This window comes from Hyperolius riggenbachi, chromosome 1 (assembly GCF_040937935.1).
Source record: "Hyperolius riggenbachi isolate aHypRig1 chromosome 1, aHypRig1.pri, whole genome shotgun sequence".
Lineage (NCBI taxonomy): Eukaryota > Metazoa > Chordata > Amphibia > Anura > Hyperoliidae > Hyperolius > Hyperolius riggenbachi.
Genome location: NC_090646.1, coordinates 474,213,507 through 474,231,833, shown reverse-complemented (window position 1 = coordinate 474,231,833; position 18,327 = coordinate 474,213,507). Strand labels below are relative to the sequence as shown.

Below are 18,327 nucleotides of genomic sequence, written 5' to 3'. Positions count from 1 at the left end.
AGAATAGGTAGCCAGGTGTATAATGTCCCAAGAAAAGGTGGCCTGGTGCATATATGTTCCATAAGTAGCCAGGTGTAAAGTAGTCCCCAGTATATGTAGTCAGGTGTATAGCTGTCGCCAGTATATGTAGGCAGAGGTATATGCCCCCAGTATATGTAGGCAGGGGTATATGCCCCCAGTATATATAGCCAGGGGTATATGTGCCCAGTATATGGAGGCAGGGGGTATATGTCCCCAGTGTATATAGCCAGGAGTATATGTGCCCAGTATATGTAGGTAGGGGTATATGTCCCCAGAATAGGTAGCTAGGGGTCCCCTAAGTAGGAGGGGAGCAGCGCAGAGGAGAGTTGTGGGATCAGCAGTGGGGAAGGGGGGATGTCTCACCTTGGGGCTCCCCCACCCTCACTCTCCCCTCCAGAACTAAGTGTTGTGCGGCGGCTGGCAGCGGGCGGAACTTACCTCCGTCTTGTTGCAGGTGCGGGATGGTCTAATGAATTTGCCGCTAGTCTGGTCTGGTGCAGACCAGAGCAGCGGCACCAGAACTTCCGATGCTTGGAGCGAGACGGAGGTAAGTTCCGCCCGCTGCCAAACGCCGCACAAGACTTAGTTCTGGAGGGGAGAGCAAGGGAGGGGGAGCCCCAAGGTGAGAGGAGGGGGGGGAGACGTCTCCCCTTCCCCACTGTCCCCACAGCTCTCCTCTGCGCTGCTTCCCTCCACACATGCCAGGGTGGACGACGTCCACCCTCTGAAAAGAGCAGGTGGACGTTGTCCCCCTGCGTCCACGCCCCACTTAACCCCTGTGCACAGTGCCTTCTCAAACTGATTTGGTTTTAGGACAGAGTTATAGTTTATACACCACAGTTAGAGCCCATTCACACTAGGGGGATTGTTGCTAATCGCTGAAGCGTTATTGTTGTTTTTTGGGGGGGCGGGGGGTGTTAAAGGTGTTTATGAAGTATAAAAGTAGAATACAGTAAAAGATATGCAAAATATGTAATATATACACAGCAGGATTAAAATATATATGGGTACATACCAATAAAATGTTGAGAAACACTGAGATAGAGGTTTCCAATGAGGTGCCTAACCGGGCCATTCTTGAAGCTTTCCATAACCGGGCCATCCTTGATGCTTTCCAGAACCAGCAAAGTTAAAGCAGAAGGGATACCTTGGGAAAATTGAGCAGGGAGAGCATGTTTGAGTTGCTAGGGCAATACTAACTTCATAGTAGTAATAGTAGTGATCTTACGGTGCATGCGTCATTTTACTGTGGTTCTAGAGCTATTGCGATAGTGCTTAAAAAGTGCTAATCGCGATCACTCAAAAACGGAGTGTACAGTGATTTTGACAGCGTTCATCACCATAAAATCACCTGTGCAAAATCCTAGCGCTTTGCGATTGCTAGTGTGAATGGGCCTTCATGCTGTTATTGGGGTTGATTCAGTAAACCGTGCTAACGCATAGCATGGCCGTTAACACGCCTTATCAGAGAGAACACGCCTTACCAAAGTTAACATGTCTTATCAAAGTTAACACGCCTTATCAGAGTATCGTAGTGAGCACTACGAACTTATGCCTGCTAATTGGCAATGACGAGAGCTCCACTCATCCTGCCCTCAGCCCGTAGCACTCAATATGCTACTTTGGTAAGGTGTGTTAACAGCCGTGCTATGCATTAGCACGGTTTAGTGAATTAACCCCATTGTCTGCACTACAAAGACTTATATGAATTGGGCAGTAATTCTGCATGTTTTTGCCATAAATCTCAACAGTCACAATGCTTATCTCTCTCTAGAGAGAGAGGTGTGTGGGAAGGGTTACCATTAGTTCCAACTATAGGAGATTTCTTACATTATGTATTCTAAATTATGGTTCAGATGTAATTTAATATGTAATCTTGTTTAGGACTCTCTCTTTTGGCCTATTCGGATAAAATTGATACAGGTAAGCAATACATTATTTCTAATGAAGAGCTGCTATTGTTACAAATGTAACGGGTCAGTTCTATAAATGGTATAATATAACTGAGCTGCTTCACTTCTTCTGTAGCCATGGATAACCCTTGATGGCGTTCACCAGTGTGTCAGATCTTCCATTTCCCCTATTTATAATGGTGTCACTTTAAGAGATACATCCGGCAAATACAAGAAAATCAGATATACTTACCTGGGGCTTCTTCCATCCCCTGGAAGTCTGTGTCCCACGTCTCAGCTCTAGCATTCTGGGCAGAAGCAATACTTCATGCGCAGAGGCTGCCCACCTGCCTGGTGAGCGACGGCTGCTACGGAGGGGACTCCGGGAGACTGCCTGAGAGCTGTGGCACGGGAGCAGAGCTGTGGCAAGGGACACAGGCTTCCAGGGGCTGGAGGAAGCCCCAGATAATAAAGCTGGTTTTATTGTATTTGTATCCTTTAAATACTTCTCACAACCTCAGAGCAACAGGATTGAAGACCTTTACCACCTCCAGAGTTCAACTCAGAACCTTTGGATTCAGAGCCATATGTCATGCTGCTGTAAGGGTACTGAAGTAGGTTGAAATTTCACTATTCACTTTCAACCAAGGCCAGATTTATATGTGTTGTTCCCCTAGGCCAAGTATGCTGTGGCTTCCCTCCCATTCCATCTGCAGACCCCACTTCCTTGCCTATTATCCATGTACAGCATCTTTCATGATCAGCTCCCTTGAGCATCAGTTTCCCCTTTTCATGTATTGCTCCCCATTTTCAGCCTCCTCTTTCATATGTAGCAGCCAGTCTTGCATGCTCAGGTGCCTCCTTGTGCTGCAGCCGCCCAATGCCCAGGCCTTTGTGGCCTTACCAGAAATCCAGCCCTGCTTTCAACAATCACCAAGGAGATGCATACCAGTTGTCTTCATAAAACCATTTTTATGTGAAAAAGTAATTTCATTACTGGAAACATTTTTAGAATCAGATTTTTAAAGTGAATGCTTCAAGGTAGAATTCAAAACTGTAGCCTTCATGTAACCATGACAACAAGTGTATAACGCAGCTTTAGTTTTTACATCACTTCCTGTCCATAAAACAGATGACTGAAGCTGTTACTGTAGCAACAGTTCACTGTGAAAAATAAAATGAATTTTCTCCTTAAAGGATCACTATCACAAAAATCATAACATTTAAAGTACATTTAAACACATATAGAAATCAGAAGTACATTTCCCCCAAAGTAAAATGTGCTATAAATTAAATGTTGTCATATGTTGTAGAAATCTGACAGATCCAACAGGTTTTGGACCAGCTCATCTCCTCATGGGGGTTTTCAGGGAATTCTTTATTTTCAAAAGCACTTAGTGAATGGAAATTGCTCCATCCAACTACCAAAAAAGTGTGCAGCAAGCATATATAGCTGGCTAGCATATTTGTATAAATCCTTTTCAATGAGTGTCTTTTATAAAGAATAAATGCCATGCTGGGAATCCCCATGAGGAGATGAGCTGGCACACAACCTGTCAGATTTCTATTATCTACTGTAAGTGACAGCAACATGGGAGAAGTAATTTTTATGGTTCATTTTACGCTGGAAGAAACGTACTACTTATTTGTATGTGTTAACATGTATTTTAAATGTTACTTTTCCCCCCTATAGTAGTCCTTTAAAGAGAACCCGAGGTGGCTTCCCAAGAATGAAATCTGCACACAGAGGCTGGGTCTGCCTATACTGCCCAGCCTCTGTTTCTATCTCAATCCCCCCCTAAGTTCCCCCTGCACTCTGCTATGCCCCATAAATCACAGCCACGCTGTCGACACGCAGCGGGCTGTGTTTACCTATGTAATCTCACTCTGCGTGCTCCCCCCGCCTCCTGCATAGCCTCGGTCCCCGCCCGCGTCCCTTCCCTCCCCGCTGATTGGATATGCAATCAGGGGGGAGCGGCGGGGGGGAGCGGCGAGAGTGACACTAGATGTAAACACAGCCCACTGCATGTTGACAGTGCGGCTGTGATTTATGAGGCATAGCAGAGCGCAGGGGGAACTTGGCAACACGGGCTGGGCAGTATAGACAGACCCAGCCTCTGTGTGCGGATTTCATTCTTGGGAAGCCACCTCTGGTTCTCTTTAAGGTGAGCATCCAGATACTTTTCTATCAAACTAAAGATAATAAATAACTTTGCTTTTCAGGAGAAAGCCTGTCACCCAAAAAGTCAATACGTGGTTTATAAAATTGCTTCTTAAAGAACAGGTTTTAAACTCGCTTAGGGCTTCCTCCATCCCCATTGAGGCCACTGGGTTCCTCGTTGTCTCCCCAGGCTGCTCTGTCCTGTCCCCCACCAGACAGACGCCCCAGGTGAGTATAAAACCTGAGACTTTTGTCTAGGGTTCAGTTTAACACCCCCATGAATAATTGCAGCAGAGTAGTCTTCACTCCCTCCAGTAAATAAGTACTGGATTAGATCATAACTTCTGTCCTTTGGAAGAAAGTACCCATCCTGCCAGGATCTACTGTGCCCTGTATAAGCAAAACTCTGAATCTGGCATAAACCGACTTCAGGGCCCAATCTCCTCATACAGGGGCGTAGCTAGAAATCACGGTCTGCACTAGTAAACTGAGAACCAATGTTATTCAATTGGCTAGTGTACACTATTCAAGCGTTTGCCCCATTCAGTTAACAACAGAAAGCAGTGAATCACTGCATGCATTTTCTCTTTCAATTACATTAGCTTCTGCGATAAAACCTGCATGTTTTAACACATATAGACACACATGGTGTGCAGAAAACGCATACAGAAAACTGATACGAGTATGCTCCCAGTCTCAGCTTATTACTCTCACTCTGTCCATCTCTGATGGAGCAGAATTGGCTCTTCAGACTTCTCTAGCATTACTACAGTACACAGCACTTGGGGAGGGGTAGAGAGAATGGGGGCATGGCACTGTACACAAGGCCTAGCTGCATGCTGAATAGGGACTGTCTACAAATCTTTGTCTACAAAACTCTGGCTCTGCTCAGCCACTAATAAGGAATCATTCAGTCATTAGAATAATTGTGCAGAGAGAATACAGATTTTTCTCTGTGTCTTTAGCGGTCAGTCTCTCAGGACATGGAAAATAAACTTTTCCCCCTTCTCACCTTGCTGCATGCTGAATAGGGATGGTCTACAAATCTTTGTCTACAAAACTCTGAAAGATTCCTTATTAATCTATAGAAAAAATGGAGCGCACTATAGTGCATTACCTATGTGGTTTTCATTCGTAGTAAAAATATTATATATAGTTTAGATAAAACAGCGCTTCTCAGCGGTGAAGCCAACCGCTTATACTCCCAGGCAGGGCGGCCTTATTAATGGCTGAACAGATCCAGTCATTAAACAATTGTGCAGAGAAGACAAATTTTTCTTAGCATTCCTTAGCGGTCAGTCTCTCAGGACATGGAAAAAAAACTTCTCCCCTCCCCCACAGGCCCCTGCTGCTTCTGAGCCCCCCTGCGGCTGCAGCCCTTGCAGGGTCTATTGTTATGCCAATGTTCTCATATAATAATACATAGGTGTATGGCCCATTCCAGTTTCTCACTGTGAAATTACTTAGTCCAAAGTGCCTCTTTAAAATATAAAAGCTCTCCACTGTCTCTCAATACTTGGTTTCCTGTCTTTAGGGACTCTCTACACAGAGCTCCATTATACATCTCCTTAAAGGGAACCTTAACTGAGAGGGATATGGATATTTCCTTTTAAACAATACCAGTTGCCTGGCAGCCCTGCTGATTGCTGATCTTTGGCTGGAGTAGTGGCTGAATCACAACCCTGAAACAAGCATGCAGCTAATCCAGTCTGACTTCAGTCAGAGCGCCTGTTGAGGGGCTGTGGGTAACAGGGGCTGTGGGTAACAGTATTAGGGCTGGTTCACACAGACAGGCGGCGTTGAGGCGGCTTGGAAGCCGCGTCGTCCTGTGACATCTCGTTCGGGAGCGGCGGTACGGCGATTGTCGGCTTCCCGTCGTGACGCGTTAAATCGGAATGCCGCATTTGCGTAATCGGCGGTAACCGCACAATGCTAAACGCTCCCATTCACTTGAATTGGAGCGTTTAGCCGACGAGTCTCGAAAGCTTGGCGGTACACGCTTCCAAGCGTCCGTGTGAACCAGCCCTTAGAGACACAGGATCAGCAGGAGAGTCAGGCAACTGGTATTATTTTAAAAGGAAAAATACATATCCTTCTCAGTTTAGGTTCCCTTTAAGGTGGTCACTAATGATCCAGTCTGTTTTCATCCAATTTTACCAAATCTATACAATATAAGGATATAATGCTAGGTACACACGATACAATTTTCTGTCAGATTTACCTGCCAGATCAATTTTTTCCAACATGGCCGATCTGATTTTCGATCGAGTTCTGTTCACTTTTCTGGAAATCGATCGGAAAATCGATAATCTATCGGAAAAATCGATCTGGCAGGAAATCTGCCAGTAAATTGTATTGTGTGTACCTAGTATAAGGGTAAATTGAGTGAATATGTTGAATGGGTAATTTAGGCAGCCCCTTATATTACATAGAAATGGCAAGATTTGATGAAAAAGATTGGATCGTTGGTGGCCACCAGTAAGGTGCCCATTAACGGTACAATTTTTTTCATCAGAGATATGACCTTTTGTTGCGATCTGAAGGATTGTAACGAATCGGAAGTCAATTATTTCTTCAAGTTCCATTATAAAATCCAACTTTCGAATCAAATTTATCCTATTTAGCAATCGACCAAAGAATCGTTCCTTATCGATTGCCTCCATAAATGGCAAATTTTCTATCAGGTACACTTTAAATCAAAACTAAACGCAAAAATAAATTGTTTGGGGGGCATAATGGCTGGCGGGGTCCATTTGGGTGATCACAATCGATTTTTGTATGCCAAGCCTTAGGTATTTTTTGCCTCACTCAGGTGATAAAATTAGGACTAACTAGTTAATCAATGATGGGAACCAAAAAAATCACAAACAGAACTCATAGGCTTTTGAGCAGAGCAGTGTGTGTGTGTGTGTGTGTGTGTGTGTGTGTGTGTGTGTGTGTGTGTGTGTGTGTGTGTGTGTGTGTGTGTGTGTGTGTGTGTGTGTGTGTGTGTGTGTGTGTGTGTGTGTGTGTGTGTGTGTGTGTGTGTGTGTGTGTGTGTGTGTGTTACATTATGCATTCTAGACTGTTTTGAAATTCAGATGTAATTTAACTACCTGCGGACCGACGCAGTTTAAATCTACGGCGGGCGGGTGTCGCTGCAGTTCTGACCGGACGTAAACTCTACGTCCCATTCAACGCGCGTCCCGGCCGCAATGTGCTGCCCTGCCGTCTCTATGACGGCAGAGCACTGTGAGGCGGGCAGCAGCTGTTTTCATTGGCTCCTGGCCCTGTCATTACTGTAAGCCAATCCCTTTGGCTTACATTGATTGACAGGGTCAGGAGCCAATGAAAGCGGCTCCTGACCGGCGCACAGCGCTCTGCCATCATAGAGACGGCAGAGAGAGGAGCCTGCGGCGGGGACAGAGCGGCGTGACCGGCGGGAGCGACTAATTACTGCGGCGATTCGACGGGATGCGGCGTTTTAGCGTACCAGCAGCCTCTGGTCCTTAAATGGTCAGAGGCTGCTGGTACCGAAGTGGTTAATAACATGTAACCTTGTTTAGGGGTCTCTCTCTTTTGTGCAATGATCTGGATGAAATAAATGCAGGTAAGCAATATGTCATTTTGCTAATTAATGGCTGCTGTTACTAATTTAATGGGCCAGTTCTGTAATTGGTAATAATATAGCTGAGCTGCCTCACCTCTTCTGTGCCTATGAATGACTTTCAAAAGAGCTGTGACAGTGTTCACCACAGTCAGATCTTTCATCTCCGCTATTTATAATGGTGGGGAAAGCTTTATAGGACCACTGAAGTGAGAGGGGCATGGCGGCTGCCATATCTTTTACCTTTTAAACAATACCAGTTTCCTGGCAGATCTATTTGCAGGGCCGGATTTACCATAAGGCACTGTAGGCACGTGCCTACAGGCTCCAGATGATTGAGAGGCGGCCCGCTTCCCTCCCCGAGGGCTCCCTCCCTCCTTCCCTATACATATTGCTGAGCAGAGGGTAAATGAGAGGTTACTCACATGGCTCTTGGCATTCCACTGATGAGATCTCCCTTCAGTCAGGGGCACCTCTAGATACTTAATACTGAGGGTATCTCTGGCTACCAAATAGCAAGGGGTACTTGTAGCTACCTACACCAGGCATGGGAAGTAGTTGAGAGGTGACAGCTGGGCCAGCCAGCACACTTGGGTCATGGTTCAGCGAGGGTTTGTAGGTCCATGGAGGGCGAAGTCTAAGGTGACAGGACATCTGTGCCTATAGGCTCCTGTGATGTAAATCCGGGCCTGTCTATTTGGCTGCAGTAGTGTCTGAAACACTCCTGAAACAAGCATTTAGCTAATCTTGTCAGACAATGTCAGTAACGCCTGATCTGCTGCATGGGGTTTATGGCTAGAAGTATTAGAGGCAGAGCACATTTGGGGGATTGCACTACTGGGCTCCCGTTTGTACTTCCTGTATTTTTTCTCTAGGGTGTCGACACACCCATACCATTCCAATTAGAGGCAGAGGATCAGCAAGCTGCCAGGCAACTGCTATTGCTTAAAAGGAAATAAATATGGCAGCTTCTATTAACTTCTCGCTTCAGTTGTCCTTTAAAGGACACCCAAGGCAAAAATAAACAAATAAAATAAACAATTGTATATATCTCCCTTCTCCTAAAAATGACTTAAGATATTCCAGTTTTATTTTGTTTAAATCTACTTTTTATGTTTTAACTGTTTTTATTTTTGCTCAATGACCCATTCATCGAAGTATGCCAGAGCTAAAATCTATGAGCTATGGACCCTTTTGATCTCTTTCCTGCTCTCAGAAGCCATTTTCTGCTAGGGAAGTGTTTTATACTTGGAATTTCTTATCAGTGGGGGTCACACTGTAGTCACTTCCTGAGTCGGGACTGAGTCAACCACTTGCATACCTGATATTTATCTCTTTCAAGCAGAGTAAGAAAAAAGAAACACAGCATAGTTATTTGTGCGCTAGGCACTGTACATACCGAGGTCTATCTCATCATGTCACATGTCACCTCAGGTATCCTTTAAAGGAAACCAGAGCTGAAGAAAAAGAAAAGTGTTATACATACTTGGGGCTTCTTCCAGCCCCATCCGCAGGGATCGCTCCCACGTTGCCATCCTCAGCCTTCTCCTGCGCCGATACCGGGTCCTGTTACTTCAGCCAGTCTGCGCAAGATAAGTGCGCCATCTATGTATTTCTCCAGTGGCTGCTGGAAAGATACGTAAAGGGCGCACTTCTCTTGCCTCAGACTGGCCACGACTGGAAGAGTTAACGGGTCCCGGTATCAGCGCAGGAGAAGGCTGAGGATGGTAGCATGGGAGCGATCCCTGCGGATGGGGCTGGAGGGGGAGCCCCAGGTATGTATAACACTTTTTCTTTTACATCAGCTCTGGTACACTTTAATGCCAGCAAAACGTCCATGTAAACCAGTCCTTAAACACAAGTCATGCTGTTATTGTCTGCACTACAAAGGCTTATATGAATTGGGCAATAATTCTGCATGTTTTTGCCATAAAACTCTGCAGTCACACTGCTTATCCTCTAGAAAGACAGGCATGTGCATTGTGTGGGAAGTGTTATCATTTATCCCAAATATAGGAGATTTCTTACATTATGTATTCTAAATAAAGGTTAACAATTCAGATGTAATGTAATATGTAATCTTGTTTAGGGCTCTCTCTTTTGGGCAATTCGGATAAAATTGCTACAGGTAAGCAATACATTATTTCTGATGAAGAGCTGCTATTGTTACGAATGTAATGGGTCAGTTCTATAAATAGTAGGGAGGAGAGTGGAGAGTGGAGGGCGGAAGGGAGGAGGGTAGAGGTGTTTTTAATGTAGTAAAACATTTTGAAAGCATTTTAAAGGGCACTTCCGTTTTTTCTATCTGGATATCCGAATAGGTCGGATATTTGCGGATAATGCGTCCGGATATCCACGTTCACGCGGATATCTAAAAGGTCAGATTCGGATATCTGAACCGGATCTGGATATCTGAGTATTCGGATCCGGTTCAATTCGGATTTTAAAAAGTACTATCCGAGCATCCCTGCATATCAGCACTGCTCCTTCATTCACCAATATCTTTTACTACGTATCACACCTAAATGATCTATATATTTTTTTCACTGGACAAATTAGGCTTTTTGTTTGTTTGTTCTTTACTTTCATTTTGTATGCATTTTAACCACTTCGCCCTATCTGGATGGATATATCCGTCCAGATGGGCACTGCTGCTGCAGCCGTGTGGTGCGCGCGATCGGGCACGTGCCCGCGCGCGCTCCCGCTGCCTCCCGCTGCCCCCCCCGATCAGTGAATGGGAATATAATTCTCATTCACCGATCTAAGTCTCCGGCAGAAATGCCGACGCTTTCTCATCAGAGAGCGCGGTATTTCTGCCCCCAGGAAACATCACCTTCTTCTTATAGTTCCTAGATGCGAGATCGTTCGCATCTAGGAATTTTTTGAATGTGGCCATCTTGTGGCTAAATAGTAAACTGCACCCACATACCTAAATTAAATAAAAAAATACATTATATTACATCTAAAATTAGCTATTTACCTCCCAAACTAAAATTACCCAAATACATTTTTGTATTTAAAAAAAAATAAAAAAAATTACAATTAAAAAAAAAAAAAAAAAAAAAAAAAGACATAAATAGTTACCTAAGGGTCTGAACTTTTTAAATATACATGTCAAGAGAGTATCTTATTAATTTTTTTAAAATTATAAGCTTATAAATAGTGATGGACGCAAATTGAAAAAATGCACCTTTATTTCTAAATAAAATATCGGCGCCATAAATTGTGATAGGGATGTAATTTAAACGGTGTAATAAGCGGGACAAATGGGCACATAAAATGCATGGGTTTTAATTACTGTAGCATGTATTAATTTTAAACTATAATGGCCAAAAACTGAGGAATAATGATTTTTTTCCATTTCTATCTTAATCTTCCTGTTAAAATGCATTTACAGTAAAGTGGCTCTTAGCAAAATGTACTACCAAAAGAAAGCCTAATTAGTGGCAGAAAAAACAAGCTATAGATCAATTAATTGTGATAAGTAACGATAAAGTTATTGGCGAATGAATGGGAGGTGAACATTGCTCGGATGCTTAAGATTTTCGACGCTGTAGGCTGAAGTGGTTAAAGAAGAAGAATAAGGAAACAAAATTAGGGTGGAATAGAATTTTCATTCATCATAGTTTTTAAATACACCATGCTATTGTAGGTCAAACCCACATATTGTATTTGCCTATTCATCCTGGTTATCACAACATTTACATTGTTCTAGTACAATGTATGGTGACAAACATTTTTGGGATTTAAAGATGAGGGTTTTGTCTTTTTTTGGGGGGGTGGGGGTTATTGTATTAATTACTGGCCCTTATTCGCAAAAATAACGGTAATCTACGCTCAAGACATTCATTTTTTTTTTTTTTTTTAAAGAGCTGAGTCCCTAAGGTAAAGATTTTTGTATTTGTTCTTACATTCTGACACTTGGTGGATTTTCTTGCAAGTGCTTTATTTTGGTACAGAGTATATTAAGATAACAATTTTATTGCTTTTTATTCAGTCTGTCGCAAACAAAATTACATGACCTGGGCTTCAACCTTAAAGGGAACCAAACTGAGAAGTATATGGATTGTTCCTTTTAAAATGTCAGTTGTCAGACTCTCCTGCTGATCCAGTGTCTCTAATACTTTCAGCCACAGCCCCTCAACAAGCATGTAGATCAGGTGCTCGGACTGATGTCAGTGGATTAGACAAGACAAGACAAATCACATTTATATCGCGCTTTTCTCCTGGCTGACTCAAAGCGCAAGAGCTGCAGCCACTAGGACGCGCTCTATAGACAGTAGCAGCATTAGGGAGACATGCCTAAGGTCTCCTACTGAATAGGTGCTGGCTTACTGAACAGGCAGAGCTGAGATTCGAACCCTGGTCTCCTGTGTCAGAGGCAGAGCCCTTAACCAGTACACTATCCAGCCACTGCTTAGCTGCATACTTGTTTCAGGTCTGTGATTCAGCCACTAGTGTAGTCAGAGATCAGCAGGACTGCCAGGCAACTGTATTGTTTAAAAAGAAAAATCCATATCCCTCTCAGTTAAGGTTTCCTTTAACCTGCCTATGACCATGTCACGCCAATTGGTGTAAAGTAAACGCGGCGGCAGCCCAAGGACCGCTTAATGCCAATTGGAGTCAAGTCCTGGGGCGGGGTTATGCAGGAGATCACACGCCGATGTGTGCGCATCTCCGCTTGAATGACTGCGCTCTGCTCCGCCATCAGTCTCCCAGCGGCGATCGCTGCTATGACTATTAGACGGTGAAACACCATCTACTTACACAGTACAGCGCTGGGGGAGACGGGAGTGATCGGCTCTCATAGGCTGATGCCTATGAGGGACGATCACTGTCATAGGCTGGCAGGGGGAGGGAAGGAGAGATTAAAAAAAAAATAATAATAATAATAAAATTAGTAGATTTATAAAATAAACAAAAAAATACAAATAAACAAACATTGGGGGAGCAATCAGAACTCACCAACATAAACCTCTGGTGGGCAGAAAAGGGGGGGGGGAATCACTTGTGTGCTGAGTTGTACGGCCCTGCAGCGAGACCTTAAGCTGCAGTGGTCTAAATTGGAAAAAATAGCCTGTTCACTAGGGGGGTGTAAGCCTACGGTCCTCAAGTGGTTAAAACACTTAAATCTATTTTACTTATTATGATTAAAATTATTCTACATGTTTAATTGGACGGCTAGCTAGACATTAACCCTGAAATCTGCAGGTCTTTTTACAGGACAAGGTTCTTTTTTTTTGTTTTTGTTTTTGTTTTTCTTTGTACAATGTGTTGGCCATTCTTTGAAGTTCCCCAGAAATCTGGAAATCAGAAAAATGCCACAAATGTCACCATTAGGAAAAAGCTATTCAAATATGGGTGGTTTGTAAGGATCCGCCTCGTGTAGTTTTCCAGAAAGTTTTGCGGTTGCTTTTGAATAGTGGTAATCCTTAGTGTTGATGTGCTTGAAATGTTTAAATCGAAACCATTCTAAATTCTGTTGATCTGAACATAAATCTATCCACGTGTTTACTGCGGTAGGGGATATTAAATCACCCTTGTTGCCCCCTCTGCGCTCCCTGTTGCATTGCAGCTCTCCGATACTTTCTTATAGTGAGAGCTGAAACATGTGGAATGCAAAAGCTATAGGTGGCGATAAGAGTGAGTTAAAAACCCCTTCCGCGGTATAAGTATGTAAAGATTTAGATCAGTTTTCAGAGCCAACTTCTGAATTTGAATATTTCAAGCACATCAACACTAGTATTCCTTAAAGAGGAGCTGTTAGGTATTAGGTCTCAGAGAAAATAAACACATATATCAGTAGCTAAATATAGGCTGTACTTACATTACATATGCATTTCACTGTCCACGTTTGGATTTCACAGAATTTTTATATAGTATATGCAGAGAATCATGCTCCTGACAGCTCATGGCAGGCTCCATGTTTGTCTGTCTCCTATGAAGCCAAATGTGTCGTCATGTCTTCCCTGCTTCCTGATCACAGAAAAGCTCGTACTGAATAACACTAGTTTGCAGTGAATATTAATTAGCCATGTGGCTAGGAACAATAGCGGACTCCTGCTGTGTACTCTGCCAGGAGATTTATCAGTGCTGTGCGCTGGACTGAGTTACATGCTATTGTTACTTGACCCTGTAACTTCTCATTAGCAGCCGAGGGGAGGGCCCCAGAATGCTTTGCAGTATGGTTTGCGGCTTGCGTCCTCTTAAGAGCTTGGGTCTAACAGCTTTGCTGATAAGCACACATCAAATGAAAGAGAGATTTTTATCTTCACTATTGCCTTTTTGGCTTCCGTCTAAACTGTTTAACACAGGAGAATAGAGGTTTAAATTAGCTTCTGCAGCCTGACAGTTACTCTTTAACAAACCATTGTTTTTTACTCTGCATATACCCCTCACACAAAAGTGGTCTGTATGTGATTGTTATACATGCAGTGCTGGAAAGGGATGCTTGGCGTAAAACTACCCAGAGCTCTGTAGCTATTCCACTGTATCCAGTGCATGCTTTGACTGTAATACTTATTTGTCTTTCCTGTTTAGCATCTTCCTGTTCATGCCCAAGCTGTGTACATGTAAAGCGACTTTTGTCACAAGACCTGGATGGAATGCCAGATGAAGAGCATGCAAAGTACTGGACCAATATTGATGAAGCTTTAGAAGGTATATAGCTTTTTTTTTTTTTTTTTGTACAGCCCTGTTTGGGCCTGTTCAGTCTAAGAGCAGTGCAGGGCTGTGTTCACCACTCTGAACTGTCTATCTAGCTGTTTTAAAACGCTATGAAAGAGAACCTGCATATCCTCAATTGTATAGTACAGCAATTAAGCATTCTGAGCAATTAAATGTCGTTTTTTTTTTTTTTTTACAAGAGTGTGCAGACCACCTCCTCCAGCACAGTATGGACTGCCTCACAGCTTTTCAGATTCACAGAGCTGGGTTCTTGGGAGAATAAGCTTACTTCAGTGATCATTTGGGCACTGCCATAGGCCATAAGTGAGGATTAATTTGGAGCTCAAATTGGAAAAAAAAAGTAATCCCACCGATCTCATACTTGCATTACATGTTCCAGCAGATCTAACCCCCACTCAGCCCTGTTTTGCCCTGCACTGAAATGTGGCCACGGAAATTCAGTTTCTGCTTTTTGGGGGACTTCCCCTCTCACCTTTCATCTTACATGCAATAAGTGACACTGGACCTTGTGCGTGACAGAATATAAACCGCACATAGTATCCAGTCATAAAAAGGTTCCATTATTTTTTTTAAATCTGCCTTAACCACTCTACGACTGCCTAACGCCAATCAGCGCCCGTAGAGTAATTTCGTTGTTCCTCCATGACACCATATGGAGTCATCTGGCGGGCAGGCCCGTTTCTTGGGCCGTGCAGGGCGTGCCGCCGCCCAGGGCGCTGTTGGGAGGGGGGCGCTGTAATGGAGGGGGTAACCGGAGCCGCGGGGAGGGCAGCCTGACCTCTCCCTCTCCTCTCCCGGGCCGCCCTCCATGCAATCCCCCCTCCAGACTGCAGAGTAATGTGCAGGGAGCGCTGTATACAACATACCTCCCTGCGTTCCAAGCGCTGCTCTCTCGCCGCCGGTCTCTTCCTCTCTGCCTATCCGATGATACACACGCTGCTTCCAAACAGGGACCTATACTAAGTGCAACTAGACCTGGCTAACCTATACTGCGGGTACCCATACCTTGCTCGGGGGGGCGCAATTTTTACACCCTCGCCCTGGGTGCATTTTAACCTAGAAAATGCACTGCTGGCGGGGCACAGCGATCAGCCTGCCAGCAGTTGAAAAAAAAGCTAACATTTTGGTTGGTCTTTAATCAATTGGTTGGTCTATAATCAATCTTGGTTTTAATCAATAAAAATGATAATCGCAACAGCAATCAGATACCACCAAAAGAAAGCTTTATTTGTGAGAAGAAAAGGAGGTACAATTCATTTGGGTGCTAATGGCTACAATTACTAGGTAATGCCCAGTGATGTTCATCCAGGGATTTTATCTGTTTGCCATCTGGAGTCGGGAAGGAATTTCGCCTTCCTCTGGATCAACAGGGATATGTGAGGGAGCAGGCTGGTGTTGTACTTTGTACTCTACTTGAACTCGATGGACTTATGTCTTTTTTTTTTTTTCAACCCAAATACCCATGTAACTAAGTTGTATGACCGAGCAATAAACCATTAAATTTGTAAAGTGCTGAATTGTAAAAAATGGCCTGCCACTAGGGAGATATAACCCTCCCAGGAGGTTGCGCAGGAGTCAGGACCCACCACAGAAATTAAGGGCCGGTTCACACGGACGCTTGGCGGCGTCTACCGTCAAGCGTTCGGGACCCATCGGCTAAACTCTCCCATTCAAGTGAATAGGAGCGTTTAGCATTGCGCGGTTACCGTCGATTACCGTCGATTGCATAAACGCGGCGTTCCGATCCCGATTTAACGCATCGTTTCGGCCGTCCCTAGAAGCCGCATGCAACGTCCAGGGACGGCTAGCCGGCGCGGCTATATGTCCCCCTGCGGGGACGAGAAACGCCGATCGCGACGATCTCTGTACCGCCGCCACCGAACGGGACATCACAGGACGACGCGACTTCCTGGCCGCCCCAACGCCGCCTGCCGTCCGTGTGAACCGGCCCTAACACTACTGCACCTTTTGAACTGGAATACCTTGTCCAGCACTGACAGATGCCAGATATTGGGATCCTCAGCAGCATTAGCCATCGCCACAGGTTTCTTTCATAAAGAACTGGGCCATCACTGCTGAACCTTCACCTTCCAAATTAGGAACCTCTTTTGCAGCTAGTAGTATCTTTTGGCACTTTTAATTGGCCCTGAGGAACTGGGCACTTACCCACCAAAGGCGTTGCCAAAGCATATCAATAATATACCCCCCACCTTAGACTGAGGACATTGATTCCTGGAACAATGCTCTGTGGTCTTCACCTGACAAAGGCATGCGTCAAAATCCTGGGTCAGGATGTTTGTATAAACTGGTTTATTAGCATGTAAACTAAGAAAGTGCATAGTCTCTTTGAGCAGGTTTCCCTTCATAAGTGTGCACTATTTTTTTTTTCCTGTCCTTCCCTCTACACAGGGCCGGATTTAGGCCATGGCCTAGGGCACCACAGGCACCAAAGCAGCAGGCAACACTGGTGCAGCATTTGCAAGCTTGCAAATGCTGCAGTGCCGAGAGATCAGTACTCTGCTGCTAGCCGCCTGTGCAGCAGCCACCCTGTTCTGTGCACATCTGCAGACTCCATAAAGTACTGTTGTTTTGAACTTTTGAATTATCTGGAACACTGAACTATGGCATTTATTGTGCCCGGTGGACACTGCTTTTTTTTTTTTTTTTTTTTTGTAACAAGTCCTGTGCTCTAAGACCAAGATGAAGTTTTTTGTTTGCTTGTTTGTTTTGTTTTTTAGTTCAGATTGTGTTAAGCGGGGTGCAACCTGGCAAAGAGTACAGGCACGGGGCATTGCCACTATCTTAATATTGTATGAAGCCCTACTCTATATTAATACAAAAAAATGCATGCTGGGTCATGCAGCGTGCTGTGTGGTGTCATGCTGGGTGCGGTTGTGCCTCTATGGGGAATACTGGTACTGTGGTGCTTCTATGGGGCATGCTGTGTGTTATGATGACATGCTGGAAGCTGTGAAGCCTTCATAGGGAGCATGTATTGTGTGTCCCCTCCTCTCTGTTCCTTCCCCTTAACCTCACCCCTTCCCAGCAAAGTAGCACAGCGGGAGAACCTACTCATCTCCTCCATTCATTCTCCAAGTTTGGAAAGATGTGTAGCTGGTGATTCCCCCCTAGCATCCAAGAAGAATCAGATGCTAGAAGCTCAAGCTTCTGATTCCTTCTCAGGGAGAAGCCCAGAAGAGCGTTCTGCAGAATCTGGAGACCAAGCGGCCAGAAATGAGTATTGTCGCCCACTGCCTGACTCTTCCTGGGGGACATCCGGGGCACCCCAGAATAGATTCGGGGCACGTGCCACTGATCTTTAGGGCTAGCAACGCCCTGTAGACAAGTGTCTTGTTGCCGGTACTGAGGAGCTACAGTTCATTGAGGGAACCATGAATGTAGACCTGTGCCATAACATACTGAAGCAGAGCATGATCCTCCTTCCCTTTGGAAACTGGGCCACATGGCAGTATTCTAACATAATGACCCAAACGCCTGCAAGATGATCACGGTCTTGCTAAATAAATTAGGGTAAAGGTGCTGGACTGGCCCAGCATGTCTCCAGACCTAAACCTTATTGAGCATCTGCGGGGCATCCTCAAATGGAAGGTGGAGAAACGCTTCCACCAGCTTTGTGATGTTGTCATGGAGTGGAAGAGGATTCCAATAATGACCTGTGAAGCTGTAGTGAATTTAGTAATCAAAGGCAGGATAACTAAAACTAGGTTTATTTACCTGATTCAGCAACTCTAAGTGTCTTCTCTCTGTTTCTAGCTAGGCAGAAATAAAATCGACAACCCACAACAGTCTAGATCAGAGGTCCCCAAACTTTTTCGGTCAAGGGCCAGGTGAACATACTTCAGACTGCCAGGGGCCCGGAACATACATAAAATGTTGAAGAACATTACATTAAGTCTAGGTATTGATTCCCCCTAATCATGCCTGGAGAACTCCCAGCAGCAGCCATTCAGTCATGCTGC

The 18,327-nt window shown here is 44.5% G+C and overlaps 1 protein-coding gene across 8 annotated transcripts in view; it reads left to right on the top strand.

Annotated features, from left to right (window-relative positions):
• LOC137521658 (cytosolic phospholipase A2 gamma-like) overlaps positions 1-18,327 on the top strand; it is a 125,906-nt gene that overhangs the window by 53,863 nt on the left and 53,716 nt on the right. For 5 of the 8 annotated variants that reach the window (XM_068241279.1, XM_068241223.1, XM_068241213.1 and 2 more), the window contains 3 exons: positions 1,906-1,944; positions 9,750-9,788; positions 14,201-14,320. In XM_068241279.1, the coding sequence (XP_068097380.1) occupies positions 1,906-1,944; positions 9,750-9,788; positions 14,201-14,320 (198 nt within the window). The remainder of the gene's footprint in view (positions 1-1,905; positions 1,945-9,749; positions 9,789-14,200; positions 14,321-18,327) is intronic. The other 3 variants (XM_068241260.1, XM_068241250.1, XM_068241270.1) reach the window with 3 other exon arrangements.